Raw genomic sequence first — 17978 nt, 5'->3', positions numbered from 1 at the left:
GGGTGCTTGTAGCAAACACCAGAACCCACTCTGGCTAATTTTAACAGTGCAGAGATGTATTAGAAGATACTAGAGAGCTCACGGATCCAGAAAGCTAGACGGGAATGCTTGGTAGTCGGGAAAAGTACCAGCGCTCATCCGCACTGTGGGATCTGCTCTGCGAAATGCTGCCACTACTGTTTAGAGCAGTGATGGCGAACCTTTTGAGCTCGGCGTGTCAGCATTTTAAAAAACCCTAACTTAACTCTGGTGCCGTGTCACATATAGAAATTTTTGATATTTGCAACCATAGTAAAACAAAGACTTATATTTTTGATATTTATTTTATATATTTAAATGCCATTTAACAAAGAAAAATCAACCAAAAAAATGAGTTCGCATGTCACCTCTGACACACGTGTCATAGGTTCGCCATCACTGCTCTAGAGTCTTAGGCCTGTCTTAAGCATGGACAGAACCTTGGGCATTGACATAAACATTTTTAAAGCATTTTTGGAGTCTTTACAGCCAGAGACATAAATGTAATATTACTTGCTTTAGAAATTGAATAAAATTAACTCAGATACTTTGTCTAATGGCAATGACTTTCTCAACTCTTACTTTTTCCTGCCATTATCTCAAATCTAAAGATCTTCCTAATTGGTCTTGAGCAACTGTTTGCCCAGATCATTTATTTCAATATAAAAAATGTAAATATATATTACAGTAGCATTTTTTATTTGATATTTGCTAAGAAATTATAGGCCAAATAGTTCTTTTGTTACTAATACAAAACAATAAGATAACACCCCACCAAAATAATTAATTCCTTCATTTATTTAGCAAATATGTTTATTATTTAACCTAACGAATATTGGTAGAATTAAACACATAATGATTATTAAACCTAGGATAGTCTACGGATCTTTTGAAAACAGAATTCATCAGGCAAGTAGAGGACATTTATGGCGGGAATAAAAAAAGGAAAGGAGTTAGAAGTCAGATTTTGAATTGGAAGAATTCTAAAGGTTTTGTTCATAAATGCTAACTAAGAATGTGTACTATGAACACTATGCATATATGTGAATATACATATATATCTTTATAAAATCTTAAATGAAAATTGTACCCTAAAATTTTTATGGGAAAATGCAAATTAAAAAAAAAACCCACTATAGCTTCTCTCCCAGAATCAAAAACCTTTTCATGCAACGTATCAGCATAATCCTAAACCACTGCCAAAGAACATATGAATACATAGATCCCACCTGAAAAATTTTACCTATTGAGCCATCTGCCTCCTTCTGTAGGACTTTGCCAAAAGAACACAATGAGGCTGGTTTTTCTGCTAGGGTATCTGTGGGTCAAAGAATTGAAAATAAAAAAATATCCCAGGTTTATTGTGCATTTTATTTTCTTTTTTTGCATTGATTGTAATGATTTCGGAGTGCCCCCATTTGCCTATCTCTCATCTTTGATTCTCTTTGGACCCTGTGTCCCATCTTTTGAAGATGGGAATGGATGGTCAGTTGGAGATAGGAGATAAAAAATGTTAGTGGAAGGATGAGAAAGGGAATAAAATGTGTCATTTCCATTCTTTTGACTTCTCCTCTCCCCTATTTTAAAGCAGCCCTAGAAGAGCTGAGAATGCCCAAAGTGTGTTGGGTGCATTATGGTTACTAAAGTCATTCAGAAAAGGAGCTTTATATTCCCCTTGATACTCACTTGACCCACTTGGAATGTGTTGAGCTCATGGTTTGGTGAGCTAGTCAGTGCATCTTGCTATCAGTATTTTCACAACTGCCCTTAAATTAGAAGCTCTCTTTTGATCTTTCTATTTTTGTCACCTATTGCCCCGTCATGGGTTTTCCTGGTGATGGCAGTTGTAAACAAGATGTTGAGAAATGTTGTCAAGTTCTTATGAAATGTGTTTTGTGCCTCATCAGAATTTCAAATGTGGGGCCCTGATGGGGTAGTTAGGTTGGTTGGAGCATTGTATAAATACATCAAGGTTGCAGGTTCGATCCCCGGTCAGGGCACATACAAGAATCAACCAGTGAATGCATAAATAAGTAGGACAACAAATCGATGTTTGTCTCTCTCTCTCAAAAAAAAATCAATAAAAATAATTTCAAATTTTACAGTAAGTGAAACCCCTTTAATTTACAGACTTAGATATGGTGCAGCAATTAGTGCACAGCTTGGTAGACAAAGGAATGGAATAAGATCTAGATTCTATTCCTTGGGTTTCACTGTATTCAGGGGGCCTGGTTGTGTCATTCGAAACAGTGGAGGTCCAGTGGCCCCTCCCAAGTAGGAGCAGGCCCTTGATCACCGACCGCATATCTTCTACGTAAGCATCTCTGCGGTGCCTGCCTAGGGCTCTACAGGGACAATGAAATGATTGGACCAAGTAATGGCGTAACTTTAAGACTGTAATTTTGGCATCAGAGAACTGGCACTCAGGCCTCAAGATTCATGGGGATTAGTATTCTTTCCATTATACCAACTTTTCTTCTGACTGTTCCTCATACCTGCGGGTACCACAGGAGAGCCTGTGTTTCAGTGCTGTCTGGTCTGCTCTACATTATGATTAGTGTGAGGCCAGTATGCATGTCACAGTTCCTCTCCAGGCCTCTGATACAATCATTAGATGACACTAAGTCGTCGTGTGGAATAGAGGAGTTCCTTGCTGGGAGACTTTGTTCTATTTTCTCTATTTCTCAGAGAAGTCTCAGGAGGTGGTCTCTAGTGATTCTTGAAGTACAACCATTTGTCTTATTTATAATGCACTTGAGATAAATATCTTTCAAGCAACTCAGAAAAGAGTGCATTGTTAGGGCTTCCGTTAAGTTTTGTAATCCCAGTGACAGTCAGAGGCAGGGGGCAGGGGCGGAATATGTGGGAGGTGGAAGAGGAACTGTTAGCTGTGAATTTCGTGACTGTAGATATTTGGGATTGTTTGGTTTCATTTTTTTCATATATTTTTGTAATATTATTATACAAAACATCAGAATTCATGAGTAACAGTAATGTTAGGTTATTTGAGAAGTACTTTTGCATGGATATTTTATGTTGCTAAAGAAAAAAAGGCATATTGGTATACTTGCATTTTCAAGTTTGTTTTTTTAAACGATAGTAAAATAAGAAAAAAGTTTCATTAATAGCTTCTAAAATTACTGAGAATATGCATCCATCATTGCACTAATGATAAGGTCTGTGTTCCAGAAGTTCATTAGCATCACTCAGACCTGGAAGAAGTCATAAGTTATCTAGACAAACCCATGTAGTTAGGTGAGGTCATTGAGGCCTAGAGACATTTAGTGACCTGGGTCTCCTGAGTAATTAGTGACAGAATCCACCTAGCTGTCTGGGCTCTTGGCCTTCCAGTTCAGTGCTCTTTTATAAAAAGATTACATGTGGAAGTAGAATCTGTGTCCACAATTGGGTAGACATCGAATGATTTATGCAGTTATGGGGAGAGTACCATGGCGTGATGGGAAGACCATGGCTTTTAGATTCAGGCCCACACTGAGGTTTGCTGCTTCTCAAGTGTGGCCTCGGGCAAACAACCTCTCTGTTGACTTATTTTCAAAATGCAATTGGTAAGAACCCTTTTGAGGGATATTGTGACGATTTGTGATTGTTTGTAGAGAACCAAATATAGTGCCTGATTTATACTATAGCAGATGCTTAGTAAATGTAGCTACGGTTAAAATTTATTATTTCTGCTATTAATAAAACAGGATCTAAAAACAGTATCTGCTTTGTTAGTAGGCACTCAGATAAATTGTGCTGAACAATGTCAAGTGAATAAACGCTTTATCTCACCAGCTACCAAAAAACTGTTTTAGCTTTTGGACAAGCCTTGCTCTCACTTGTGAATTTGTATCCTATTTTATTTTTCTCAAGCATGTATTTTAGCCAAAGCTAAAATATCTTTAATGGTGACAACTATATTGAAAGTTAAATTAGTACAATGACTAAGACTAGAATTCATGCATTTATAATGTATGAGAGACAGAGGGAAAGGTGGAAAAGCAGTGAATTTGGTATCAGTAAAAGCTGAGCTTAAATATGAGTGAGATCTGCCAGTTGCTGGTTGCATGGCCTTGAGCAAGTCACTTCAATTCTCAGCCTCAATTCCTTAGTCTGTAACATAAGGGTAGTCATGCCTGCTCCTCAGATTTGTAGTAAGGATTAAATTACGTATTATACATAAAGCCTCTCCCATTCCTGCAGGGCGCTATTAGTTAAAACTCTTATTTTCTTTCCTCCTGCTGTAATGCTTACAAAAACTGGTAGAAACTTAGAGGGCAAATTATTCGTCAAAAGACAACTTAGAACCTCAAAACATTCTTTGGAAGCTATGAGGATACTCTCCTGCTATGAATATGCAGTATTCTGAAATAATAGAGACCTTGTACCATGGAGCCAGTGTTCAGGTAGCACTTAGCCAAAATAGGAAATACTTTATCTTTCCCATCTGGTGGATCAGAAGCATTGGTATGGTAATTTGCCATGAGCTTTTCATTTTACATGTTTTGATACTATATGAGTATATCCCCTGGCCAAATGACATATGGCATAAATGCGAGCATTAATGTGAATAAAAAATGGGTTTACAAAAATATATGCAGAATTCAGAATTCCATGGGAAGAGGCGAGGAACTCCCTTCATACCGATATTGACTACACTGAGGTTCTTACCCCAAAGTGTCTGTAATTCTATTTCCTGTAATTCTCCACTGGTCAGGCAGAACCATGATGCAAAACAAAGACCTTACTGTTCTCAAGTATGATTTTAGTTAACTACAGCTGCTGAAAACTTCCGCATATGATTAGGCTGTCATACAATATATGTGGCATCCAAATCACAGGAAACTATCTATTCTCCTATTCTCTGCACTGAGCAAACCCACCAAGGAGATTGTATTAGTTCTGAACCACAGTTTAACAGCAGCATTGCCATTGATAAGCAGGTGGGCAAAAGGCTCTTGAAGCCATCTCATATGAGACAGGTTCAGAATCATAAGGAAGAATTTTCTTGAAAAAGATGGTAGGGGAAATATCAAGGTGCTTCCAGTCATCTATGCTGAAAAGGAGGAATGTGAAGCACAGAGAAATAGAAAATCTGTTGTATGGTCCTTCTCCCTAAAGAAATAGAGAAATGTTAGGTATCTACATATATACATAGAATAGCTATGACCAAAATTGAATGATAAATGCAATATAAAAGTATAAGTCAAGGGATTTTGGAATTCGGAGGAAAGAAAGATTACATATCACCAGAAGAAATCAGAAAAATATTTCACTGAAGGGATAGTGTTTGAACACCAAAGGTTGGGAAGAATTTGGATATTCAGCAGTTTCTAAGAAAGTATTCCAGTTGGAAGAGCAAATGTAGAGTTATGAAAGCAATGTATGGCCGAAACCGGTTTCGCTCAGTGGATAGAGCGTCAGCCTGCGGACTGAGAGGTCCCGGGTTCGATTCCGGTCAAGGGCATGTACCTGGGTTGCGGGCACATCCCCAGTGGGGGATGTGCAAGAGGCAGCTAATCGATGTTTCTAACTCTCTCTATCTCTCTCCCTTCCTCTCTGTGAAAAATCAATAAAATATATTTTAAAAAAAAAAATAGAAAGCAGTGTATGTTCAAGATATCATTAAGGGCCCTGGGCAGTGTAGCTCATTTAGTTGGAGCACAGTCCTGTTCATCAAAAAGTGGTGGGTTCAATTCCCATCAGAGCATATACCTAGGTTGCAGGTTCAATCCCCGGTCAGGGAGCATAGGGGAGGTGGCCAATCAATCTCTCTCTCTCTCTCTCTCTCTCTCTCTCTCTCTCTCTCTCTCTCATCCTTCTGAAAAGGATGAACCATCCTCTCTCTGGAATCAATTTTTTAAAAAGATATATCATATATAATAAAAGCCTAATATGCTAAGTGTCCGGTCGTCCGGTTGTCCGCTCAACCAATCAAAGCATAATATGCTAATGATATGCTAAGGCAGCTCAACCGCTCGCTATGACATGCCTGACCACCAGAGGGCAGATGCTCCGACCAGTAGATTAGCTTGCTGCTGGGGTCCAGCTGATCAGGACTGAGCAAGATGGGCCGGCCATGCCCAGGAGCCCTTCCGTGGTCCCTCCTTGGCTGGCCAACCCTCTGCATCCCTTCTCGGCCCTGATCATGCACTAGTGGGGTCCCTCAGCCTGGCCTGCACCCTCTCACAATCCTGGACCCCTTAGGGAATGTTGGAGAGCCAGTTTCGGCCCAATCCCGAAGGCCAGGCCGAGGGACTCCACTGGTGCACGAATTCGTGCAACGAGCCTCTATCCTATATAATAAAAGACTAATATGCAAATCAACTGAATGGTAGAATGACTGGTTGCTCTGATGCGCACTGACCACAGGGAGCAGACGCTCAATGCAGGAGCTGCCCCCTGGTGGTCAGTGTGCTCCCACAGTGGGAGTGCCGCTCAGCCAGAAGCTGAGCTCATGGCTGGCGAGCACAGCGGTGGTGGCGGGAGCCTCTCCCGCCTCCATGGCAGCACTAAGGATAGCGGGAAGCAAGCCTAAGCCAACAGTCGGACATCCCCAAGTGCTCCCAGACTGCGAGAGGGCGCAGTCCGGAGTTCACGAATTTTGTGCACTGGGCTTCTAGTAATTAAATAAGAAGTGATATTAGTGCAGATCTTAATGTAAAAGTTCAAACCCAGTAAACTTTAAGTAGCTTTTTAAAAACAGACTTGTAAGGGCTACCTTTGTTTTGATATCTATAATTACATGCTACAACATACCCTTATATAAAAGTCAGTCTAAAATTTTTAAGTAATGAAATAATTAATTTTCCTATATTTCAGACGCCTAAACCAAAACAGAAAAACAGAAACAACAACGGATATGACATTATCTAGGATCTGTTCAATAATTTCCACTAATATGTTGCTTATGCCATGATAGGATAATAAAAATGAAATTTTGTCTAAGTTCAGGATGGTATATGAGAATATTGTTCTTAATATTTTAAAAACTATTATTCATAAACAGAGGTATATTTGTTCTGTATTTTTCCTGAAGGCAGAAATAGCATCAGGGAGTGGTATAAACACATTAAACTTAACTTGACAATTCCCTATAATCTAAAATTATCTATTCATAGAAGAGATGATACCATTAAAACGGATTGCTTTTCCTTCATTGAAAGTACTCACAGAGACCTGCTAATCCTGTATCAGGATTGCTAGAGAATGAATTTCTGGCCCTGACTAGTGTGGCTCAGTTGGTTGGACATTGTCCCATGCACCAAAAGGTTGCCAGTTAGATTTCCAGTTAGGGCACATGGCCCCGGGTTTCCAGCTTGATCCACAGTAGGGGGTGGTCCAGGAGGCAGCTGATGATGTCATCTATGTTTCTCTCTCTCCCCCCTTCCTCTCTCAAAAAAACAAAAACAAAAACAAAACAACAGTTTTTAAAAAAAAGAGAGTGAATTTCTGAATCTGGTTACAAGTGAGAGGCTGAAGATCTATATGTAAGAGTATATCCACCTATATCCAGAAATCAGAGTGAGAAGACAGATTCATTTTCTAAATTATGGGTGGTTCATCCTTTTCAGAAATCAAGGGTGGAGTCACATACAGGCATATTATTTTATGCAGAATTCAATCCAAACTTTATTAACTCAAGAAGGCAATCTAATTTAAACTATTTTGTCCAAGTATTGTGAGTTCTACTGGGAAAAAGTGTGCCTTGTAAAAAATAGAAATAAATTATATTATTAAATGATGTCAAACTGGCTTAGCTATGCCACTTTTATTAGTGTCATCAGTTATTAAGTAGGACCAGAATGTTCTTGGATTCGATTCCTGAAAGATATTTGATTAACTATTTTATATAAATATTTGCCAAATTACAATGCCATTTCATATTTAATATTCATATATTATGCGGTTACCCATTACACCAAGTGAAGTTCAGATCCAAAAGTACCATAAACATTAATGATTAATTAAACTAATTGCCTTGGTGTTTTGGAACTTTAGTCAAATAGTTGAATTTTCTTGATCAACCCAAGCATGTGGAGAAGCAGAAATATGTGCTTGTGAATCTAATATCACTCTTTTTGTCATTTTCAGCTGCAGTATTGAAGTATGAGAACAACGTCATGAATATCAGGCAATTCAACTGTTCTCCTCATCCATACTGGCTTCCAAATTTCATGGATGTTTTCACTTGGTCTCTGCCATTTGTTGGGGAAAAAGGTGGGTTGTGGATCCTAAAATGCTTAATGGAATGGTGTAGGAAGGAGAGGAGATGGGGCTATTTTACTATGAAACACTTTAGTCTAACCCAGCAATTTTCAACTGGTTTGCTGCAAGAATTTTTTTAAAAATTCAACACCGGACTATTTAGTCAGGGTCACTGACCTCTTTTCCCTTACATTGTCAAATAAAAAAGATGACAACAGCCAACACAACAATAACCACCCAATGTGAATGAATCAAAATTATACTTTTTTTTTGTCAAATCGGTAAAAAATATATTTTTTTGTGAGCTGCAGAATTGTAGCAATTAATTTATGTGTGCCATGAGATGGTAAAAGGTTGAAAATCACTGACCTAACCAATAAAACTGACAAATTGCACCGCGAGAGATATGATTTGAAAGTGTCAGTGAGTATCCTATTAAACAAATACAATGAATGAAGGGGCAACAAAAGAAATAAGAGATAGTAGGAGAATTAATAATCTCAGAATAATAGAACTCAGAAATAACAGAAATCCCGTTTTAACTGGCTTCAAGTCATAATGACTGCCTTTTTAAAATCTTGTTATATTATAATTTAAAGGTACTATTTTATTTTACAAACTAGTCATCAAATATAAAGGTTACCATAGCAATGCTTTCCTCACATTTCTGATATAAAAAGGAATCATTGTATCTTGGCCAGTGTGGCTCAATGGTTGAGCGTTGATCCATGAACACAGTAGGTCATGATTTGATTCCAGGTCAGGGTACATACATGGGTTGCAGACTTGATCCTTAGTAGAGACATGTAGGAGGCAGCCGATCAATGATTCTCTCTTATCGTTCCCTCTCTCTTCCTCTCTCTAAAATTAATAAAAACATATTTAAAAGAGAATCATTGTGTAATAGTGATTAATGACTATAATATTTTGAAGGACTACATATACAACAACAAAATAGTTTATTTAAAATATAGTGGCTATTAGTGTGTTACAAGGTGAGACAAATTTACATTTAAAAAGTTGTCTATTAACCTGCCCCAGTTTTCCACAATTGGCTGGCCTTCCTTCCTTCCTTCCTTCCTTCCTTCCTTCCTTCCTTCCTTCCTTCCTTCCTTCCTTCCTTCCTTTCTCCCCCCTTTGTTTTTATGTTTTGACCTAAACCTAAGCAAAAATTTTGAGGCAAGGCTACAGCCCTTGAACTTGAGCTTTAAGTTAGGAGGCCTAGTGGTGATATACTCACTCATTCTTTATGTATCATCTTTTTACATTCATGATAGAACACAATCTAATTTTAAGAAATGTTCAGTGTACATAGCATGCACATCAATGTAAAAGTGATGCAATACTAAATTTCTGTGTATAATACTTTTATATAATCTATTTACTCAACTAAATTTTTTATTAAACTTACCTAACCTTTATTTTTAAGTATTTTTTATAATAAACTAGACGCCCCTGTGGGATCTGGCTGAAACTGGCTCTCCGACATCCCCTGGGGGGTCCCAGATTGCGAGAGGACGCAGGCCAGGCTGAGGGACCCCTCTGGTGCATGATCAGGGCTAGGGAGAGATGCAGGAGGTTGGCCAGCCGGGGAAGGACCGTAGGAGGGCTCCTAGGCATGTCTGGCCCGTCTCACTCAGTCCCAATCAGCTGGACCCCAGAAGCAAGCTAACCTTCCGGTCGGAGGATCTACCCCCTGGTGGTCAGTGCACATCTTAGCGAGCGGTTGAACAGCCTTAGCATATCATTAGCATATTACGCTTTGATTGGTTGAACGGCTGACCGGACAATCAGACATTTAGAATATTAGGCTTTTATTATATAGGACTTAACAATATCTACATTTAAATAGTTTATTAAGGAATTAACAAATTTTATTAAACACAAAACACATGCCTGTCACTGTGCTGGGTCTCTGGAGAATTAAAAAAATGAAAAAAGAGATCCAGCATTTACTTAGTCCCTGCTGAACAGAAGTTCATAACCTGATCTAGATCCAGATCTCACTGTACACATAAATAAAAATTCAAAAGTAACCTCCTTCATAAATTTGTAGTATTTTCACATCCACATATTTGATTTCTCTATTGTCTGCTGACCTGTACCAGTAAACCTTACTATTAGATTTTGTAGGCATGAACTAATAATATTAGACCTGGGTTGTATAGAAACTACTGTGCAAGAGATTCTATATACAAACTAGGTAAGAAATGTTATTGCTAAGCTTGCTCATTAAAAATGCCAGAGTAATAATTAAGGTTATAATAGAAAAATCTGGACTTCTTTCTTTTCTTTTTTTTTTTCTTTTTAGTGACTGAGATGCTGGTAAATGTCCTCAACATCTGCTCAGATGATGAACTAGGGTCAGAAGAGGATGGATTTGATGGTAAGAGGCATGAGCCTTTGTGCTAGTGTATTTGCCAGAAAAATCAGGTGGCTTCTCTTAGCTAACCCTGTGAATAAATTTCTAAGATTTGGATTTTTTTAAGAACATAATGTACTATTGAAAATGAACGATTATAATTTTTATTTGCTTTGAAAAACCTAAGAAATGAAAACCCTGAGAGAATTGTCCCATTACCCTGAAAACATTGTTGAAGTGGTGAACTATTTTAAAAACCATCTTTTGGTACCTCATATTACTAAGTAACTTCTTTTTGACTCCTTGATTTATAAAAAAAAGTAATCCTTTATTTTCTAGCAGATGTTACCATTTACTGGGTAACTTTTAAAAGTTCCCTTTAAGTGAGGTTGCTCCCATCGATTGTTCAAATGTCGATGTCTATGATAAAAGAAGAAATTTATATGTTAATATATTGGAATTAGTCAATCCCAATATTTTTATATCTGTAATAAGTAATGAATAAGCTAAAAGGTTTTAAAATTATTGTTGTTCTTTAAGATGCTATTTGTATTTAGTCACCCTCGAAAATTATGCTTTCTCTATAAAAGACAAGGATTGATGAGGGTAAAGATGGAGAGAAAAATTACTCTGGTCCTTGCAAAAAGCACCCCCAAATGAATGAAGAATAGCAAAAAAAAAAACTGTAGTTAGAAGAGGAAAGTGCAAGAACACACATTACTTCCATAAACATTTAATAAGAACACACTCTGTGTGAGACATTCAGGGTTCCAAGAGTCCCATGAACTGATGAAACTGCATTCTGCTTAGAGCGAAAGGTAAGTAAACAGGTAATATCAATAACATACGACAAATTATAAAATAAGGGATGAAGGTGGCAGGGGAAATAGATAATGTGGCAAGTTTAAATTTATAAAATCTTTACCTTTAAATGCTGTACTTAGGTAAAATGAAAAGAGAAAGTGGCCCTTTCAGAAAATTATACCTGAACAGCATGAGTTAATGTTCACTGGGGTTTAATGTAGGTCCCATCTGTATATGCAAAATACCTAATGCTGCCGGCAAATGTAAAATAAAAGTGTTTGCTCACTCGTAAAAAAAGAGTCTATATGCTTAGGTAAATTTATATACTTAGGTAAATGTACAATTATCTCTACCATCTCATAGTTATTCTCCTTCTATAGCTTCTCTTGTCTCATTACTTGTCTCCATAGACTGTTCTCTAGTCACGTATCACATGGCAAGGGATGTACAATATAAGGAAGGAGAGGAAAAATATATAGAGTGTCCCAAAAAATGTGCACAAACTTTAACAGCTGATAACTCACTTAATCTTGAAAATGAACTGTATGTTAATAAACACTGATTTTATAATCATTTGAAGTGTGTATACATTTTGGGGACACCCTGTACATATACAGACTTTAATAGGTCAAAATTACCTAAAGAATCTTTTTAAAAACTTAAGTAAATATAGTTATATATTTTGAAATATTCCAGAGATCAGTGGCTATTTTATGCTTTATCCAGATTCTAGATGTTTCATATGTTACAGCCACAGTTTGCTACTGTTAACTTTTCCAGGGATACGGATATCATTTAATAGATAATATTTCCATGATGTCATAAACTTTTTCCTAAAGGAAGGATCCTAACCTGGTGAAATCTAAATCTTAAAAGTCAATAAACAGTTTTCAGTAGATGCCTTTCACTGTGTCCCTTTTATTCCTCGAAAGAATGATTAATTAGCATTAATACAGTGAATAATATTCCTTTGTTAACAAATCTCTATTGTAGTCAAGTTCGTTGGCCAATAATTATAATAAAGACAATATAACTAAAATGTAACATATCATATAGAATAACTACCTGCATAGACTTGTAATTATACATTAATCCATTAGCTCAGTAAATATATATTGAGGACCTATTAGTGCCAATTTCATTATTACAGGTAGATGTTCCTACACAGTTAAATATTACCAAGACTTGGTATTTACTTCATTTAAAGTGAATTATAACCCACCTTCTCAGTCACTTATGTGAAAGGGTATATTTTGACTTGCTCTGCTTTAAAATAATTCGTTCCATTCAATGTGCTCTGCCTATCAGCACTTGCTTTGTAAATAGCCTGTTAATTTCAGTTATAGGAGAGAAGGCCCTTTTCAAGGTATTTTGAAGAATGTTTTCTTTCTAAGCAGACCACAGAACATGATATCTTAGCTCAAATCTCATAAATATTTTCTCTTAGAAAAAAAATTAAAGTATTAACTAAAAGTATGTCTAATTAGGATATACATTTCGAAGTAAACCACCAGCAATGTTCTCTAGTACTTAATTTAACATAATACAAAAACTATGGATTTCTTCAAAGGTGCTTAAAGAGCAACTGACTCTCTTTGGAACTGCAGTTTCTTGAAGTTTCTTTTTCTCTCTTTTTTTGGTAATATTATTTTCAACCTTAGGATAAAGTTTGCCCCTCCTTAATGCAGCCTGCAGTCTCTCTTTCTAGGGGCTGGCCCTGTGCTGTCTATAGGGCCCCTGGGCTTATTGGCTACAGAGGTGAAAACATGAATCAGAAGACATCAATAGGCTTAATTAAAGCTCTTCCTTCAACTGCTTTATATTCTAAAGGTGGGTGGAAGGGGGATCTCTTCATGAGTCATTTCTCCAGGCCTTCTCAATATTTTTTGCTCCATATCCAATGCCAACTAAAAAGTCAAAGGTAGTGAGGTGCCTTTGCAATCCATGACTATCTTTTTCTTTTTAGTGTGTATAAAACACATAGAAAATAGAGGTTCTTTTCATTTACTTGAGGAACTGTTACTGGACAGCCCCCTGAGTCAGAGGGGTGTCTGTCCCTTCCTGGGCTCTTGTCAGTCTCATAAGAAAGATTTCAAATGAGTGACAGATAGCTGTGTTGAAGCTAAGCAAGGGAATTTATTCATAATACACTTGGCATAAAGCATAAGCTGGCAACTCAGCTAATCTGAGTGCACACCTCGAGAAGGTTCAAGGGGTTTTATACCCTTCTTCCTGTAGGTTTCAAGCTTCCCTGCCAGATATCTTACATAGCAGACTAAGTTTCAACATCCCCTTCCACATTGTTGTGGCTTATCTGGGAATGTTTGTACATTCACCTGGTCATCTTATTTGGCAAGTCTTAAGAAGGCGTACTTCTTTGTTTAGCCGGTAAGATAAAACTCACCCTTTTTCCCCCTTTCCCCAAGATGGCTATGTTTTGGCTGGCACACATGGCATGAATTGGGTCTTTGTTCTCTATTTTCCCAAGCCAGGGTGATTTAAGTTATGTGTTCTCTGGTTAGGGAGGAGAGGTATAAACCATTTGCTTTCAAGTGTCCTTATTTGGGGAAGATAAGATCTTATGATTCATAGGGAGGCTGTAAGCTGCCCAAACTGTTTGGCCTTGTTTAATTTTCTTATCTCAGTTTCCGCATTCCACTTGCTTAGGAATTTTCCTAGGTTCTTACTATCATGCCACAGAATGAAAGGTATGGGATTAATTTCGCTCTTTTCCTACAGGTTCTGTCAACTTTCTTTTACCATTTAATGATGATGATAGTGGCTAACATGTGTTAGCCATGATGATGATAGTGGCTAACATGTGTTAGCCATGATGATGATAGTGGCTAACATGTGTTAGCCATGATGATGATAGTGGCTAACGTGTTAGCCATGATGATGATAGTGGCTAACATGTGTTAGCCATCATTCTAAGTCATTTATATGTATTACCTCTTTACTCTTTTTACCTTTTGACCAACAAAAATTTACAATTAACTGTCATTTATATCAATGATAGAGATAGATATAAATAGAGATATAGATATAGATATAGATATATGATACTAGAGGCCTGGTGCACGAAATTCATGCACTCGAGGCGGGGGGGGGGGGCCCTCAGCCTGGCCTGCCCCCACTCGCAGTCCAGGAGCCCTCGGGGGATGTCCAACTGCCAGCTTAGGCCCACTCCTTAGTGCTGCCACGGAGGCGAAAGAGGCTCCCACCACCACTGCTGTGCTCGCCAGCCATGAGCCCGGCTTCTGGCTGAGCAGCGCTCCCTATGTGTGAGCACACTGACCACCAGGGGGAAGTTCCTGCATTGAGCATCTACCCCCTGGTGGTCGGTGCGCGTCATAGCAACTGGTTGTTCCACCATTCAGTTGATTTGCATATTAGCCTTTTATTATATAGGATAGATATGAGGTGGTTAATATTATCTTTAATCCTAAAAACAACCTGTTGCTATGGATACTGTGATTATCCCTGTTTTACGTGTGAAGTGATTAGGCCCTGGTAAGGTGAAGTGAAAGCTTAAGGTCTCACAGCCAGTGAAGGAAGAGAGCTTGGACCCATACTAATGTCTGCCTGGCTCTCAGGCTCTCGAACTCACCACCTGATGACAGTGCTTGAAATTGTTCCCTTTGCAACAGCATGATGCTTTTTTTCTTTAACAAAACAACACATAACTAAACGTAATATGCCGAAACCGGTTTGGCTCAGTGGATAGAGCGTCGGCCTGCGGACTGAAAGGTCCCAGGTTCGATTCCGGTCAAGGGCATGTACCTGGGTTGCGGGCACATCCCCAGTAGGAGGTGTGCAGGAGGCAGCTGATCGATGTTTCTCTCTCATCGATGTTTCTAACTCTCTATCTCTCTCCCTTCCTCTCTGTAAAAAATCAATAAAATATATTTAAAAAAAAAAAAAACACTAAACGTAATATACTTTAGTTTGTTCTGTTAAGTATACTGTCAAATAAAGAAATAGCATTTTTTGCACCATTATTTGGCCATGAAAGTCAATTAAACTGCAAGTAAAAGAGTTTCACTCTATTTCTTAAACCATGGTTTACTCCAAGAAGTTATGTTTCATGATGTTAAACATTTTGGGGTATCTGAGCAGACAAAAAGACCTCTGGCTCCCCTAGGCTTCTGCTGCATAGAAATCACATCTGCATCTCTCTTGCTCAGCTTCTGCCTTACAAAATAAAGGAGATTGATAGCCTATCTGGAAAAAGGTTGCTGTTTCCAATTGGTCTGTGGTTCTTTGATGTTGAAAATAAAGTACAAAACTGGTATTATCTTGTGAAGTTTTGAAGCAGTTTAATGCCAATGCCTGTCTTCTGAGTATCTAATTTATATGTATTGGAGTCTTTGTTTCCTGTTTCCGCTTCTGATTTTGGATGATGATATGATAATCTGGTTTTAATTTGGGGTTGGTATTCACCAGAACATTTAGAGAAGGAAGATATCCAAGTACATGTATCTCATTTGGTAGTTGATTCTCATTCATGAAGAAGACTCATTTCAGACCAAGGATTAGTAGGTGATCCCTAAGTTGAGGGGAAGTGGGGTTGAAGGTGAGGAGGAAACCGACAGAAACCAAGCAATCTGCATCACAGAGATATAGCAAGGGAGTCTGGAGCACTCATAAGCATTAGAAACCTAATGACAGTTTGAGGAGTTAGAAATATTCATTTGGAACTTTCTTTTAGGTCCTGAAGTCTTAGACTCTTAGATCGTATGTACAAATTATATTTGAGACTATGATGTATGATAAGTCTGGCTAAAGACTTCTGGAGGTGAAACTGAAATCCTTTAGAACAAGAAAGAAAAATAATAATAAAACAAATACATATCCAGCCAAATGTAGTTTCAGCTGTGCTGGACAGACTAATATTAAATTAGAATTTATGTCTCCACTTTCATCTAAAGAGCAAGCCACATGGTGGAACTCTTACCCTGTAGCCACATTTTTTTTTGCCTTATCCTAATATTAACCACAGGCAAGTCACTGAATATAGGATCAGAGCAGTTTTTTGCATGCCTTTTAGAAACCATCAAAATTGTATACAAGAAAATTATCACCCATCATCTGCTTTGAATTATTAGATACTTGTTCATATCTAATATCACGGTTCCAGAGTGTCTCCCCACTCGGTTCTGTCTAGCTTTTAAAAGTTACATACACAGAACTTTGTTTAAAAGTGCAAAGTTGGGAATTAGTGGGACTACCATGGCATCTTATTGGTCCTTGAGGAATACCTCCATAAAGAGTGGTTGGTTATGTCACTTTCTATCAAAATTGTATTTATTTTCCATGTTGAATGTTTGACATGAATTTCATCCTTTTTTGTTTGTTTACAGATGAGGGGTGGGATAAGGTAAAAGGGGAGTAGTCTATAAAAAGTATTTACTACTGTTTTTCACATTTTATTTTTCAATTGCAGTTTGCATTCAACATTATTTTGTATTAGTTTCAGGTGTGCAGTATAGGAAGTTCATCTTCCATCTCGTCTGCTCTGTGCATCTGGCAGCACCTGTACTTAGTGCCATTAGCTTAGAGCTTTCCTTGGGGCCATAATTACTGTCACTTCTGAGTGACTTATTTTAGCATTCTGTATTTCAGGTTCCCAATCTGAAAACAAAAATGTTGTGTATCCTATAATAATTGACATTTGGGGATAAAATAGCAACTTTTAATATAAAAAATAGAAGCATATAGACATAAAAAAGAGAGCGAGAACTGTGAGGAGCTTGGTAGCAACCTGATTCTTGTTCTGTCAACACCGAAGGGTAAGCCACAGTTGGTAAGCGGAGGAGTAACATAATAAAAGCAGTATTTGAGAAAAAGCAAGTGCTTTTTCTAAGCTTAGAAAAATGCTTAGAAAATGATCGGAGGATAAGTGGGATATAATTTGGGAACTTAATCAAGTATCTGAAAATTTAGGTAATTAGACCTGAGCAATAAAGCCCAGCCAGCATGGCTCAGTGGTTGAGCACTGACCTATAAACCAAGAGGTCATGGTTCTATTCCTGGTCAGGGCACATGCCCTGGTTGTGGGTTCGATCCCCAGTGTAGGGCATGCAGGAGGCAGCCAATCAATGATACTCTCTCATCATTGATGTTTCTATCTCACTCTCTCCCTCTCCCTTCCTCTCTGAAATCAATTAAAAAATATATTTAAGAATAAAATAAGAGGAGCTATTCCAAAGAGCTGTCCAAGGCCTGAACAACTATAGCATCAATGGGGCACAGGAAACAAAAGTTGAATTGGATGGTTCGGCCTAGGTGCCCCTCAGGATGAGAACACTTACGGAAAAACTCATCAGTCTCCTGAGAAAGAAAGATGAATTCAGCCACAGACATGAGTTTGAGTGAAAGTGACACATATAATTCGGGAGAGGTCCAGGCAGGACTTGGCCATGGAGTCCTGGAAATTGGGAACAAAATCCAGGCTTATGACAGAGGTTTGGAATTAAAAGCTGCAATTGAATCCATTAAGAATTAAATAGGCCTCCAAAGTTGCTGATGTGGAAGGAAATGTCAGAAAATCGAGGGCTGAGCCTAAGGTTAACCCTTCTGCAGA

At 38.0% G+C, this 17978-nt stretch overlaps 1 protein-coding gene across 5 annotated transcripts in view; it reads left to right on the top strand.

The window, feature by feature from the left end:
• The window catches only part of PPP3CA (protein phosphatase 3 catalytic subunit alpha), a 309183-nt gene that overhangs the window by 262554 nt on the left and 28651 nt on the right, over nt 1-17978 (top strand). For all 5 annotated transcript variants that reach the window (XR_002830568.1, XM_006094090.2, XM_006094089.1 and 2 more), the window contains 2 exons: nt 8113-8238; nt 10538-10612. Coding sequence is in view for 4 of the 5 variants with exons in the window: in XM_006094090.2 (XP_006094152.1) it covers nt 8113-8238; nt 10538-10612 (201 nt within the window). In the remaining variant the exon portion in view is untranslated. The remainder of the gene's footprint in view (nt 1-8112; nt 8239-10537; nt 10613-17978) is intronic.

Source organism: Myotis lucifugus, unplaced genomic scaffold (assembly GCF_000147115.1).
Source record: "Myotis lucifugus unplaced genomic scaffold, Myoluc2.0 scaffold_129, whole genome shotgun sequence".
Lineage (NCBI taxonomy): Eukaryota > Metazoa > Chordata > Mammalia > Chiroptera > Vespertilionidae > Myotis > Myotis lucifugus.
Note: the sequence above shows the minus strand (reverse complement) of the source record. Positions and strands in the feature narration are given on the sequence as shown.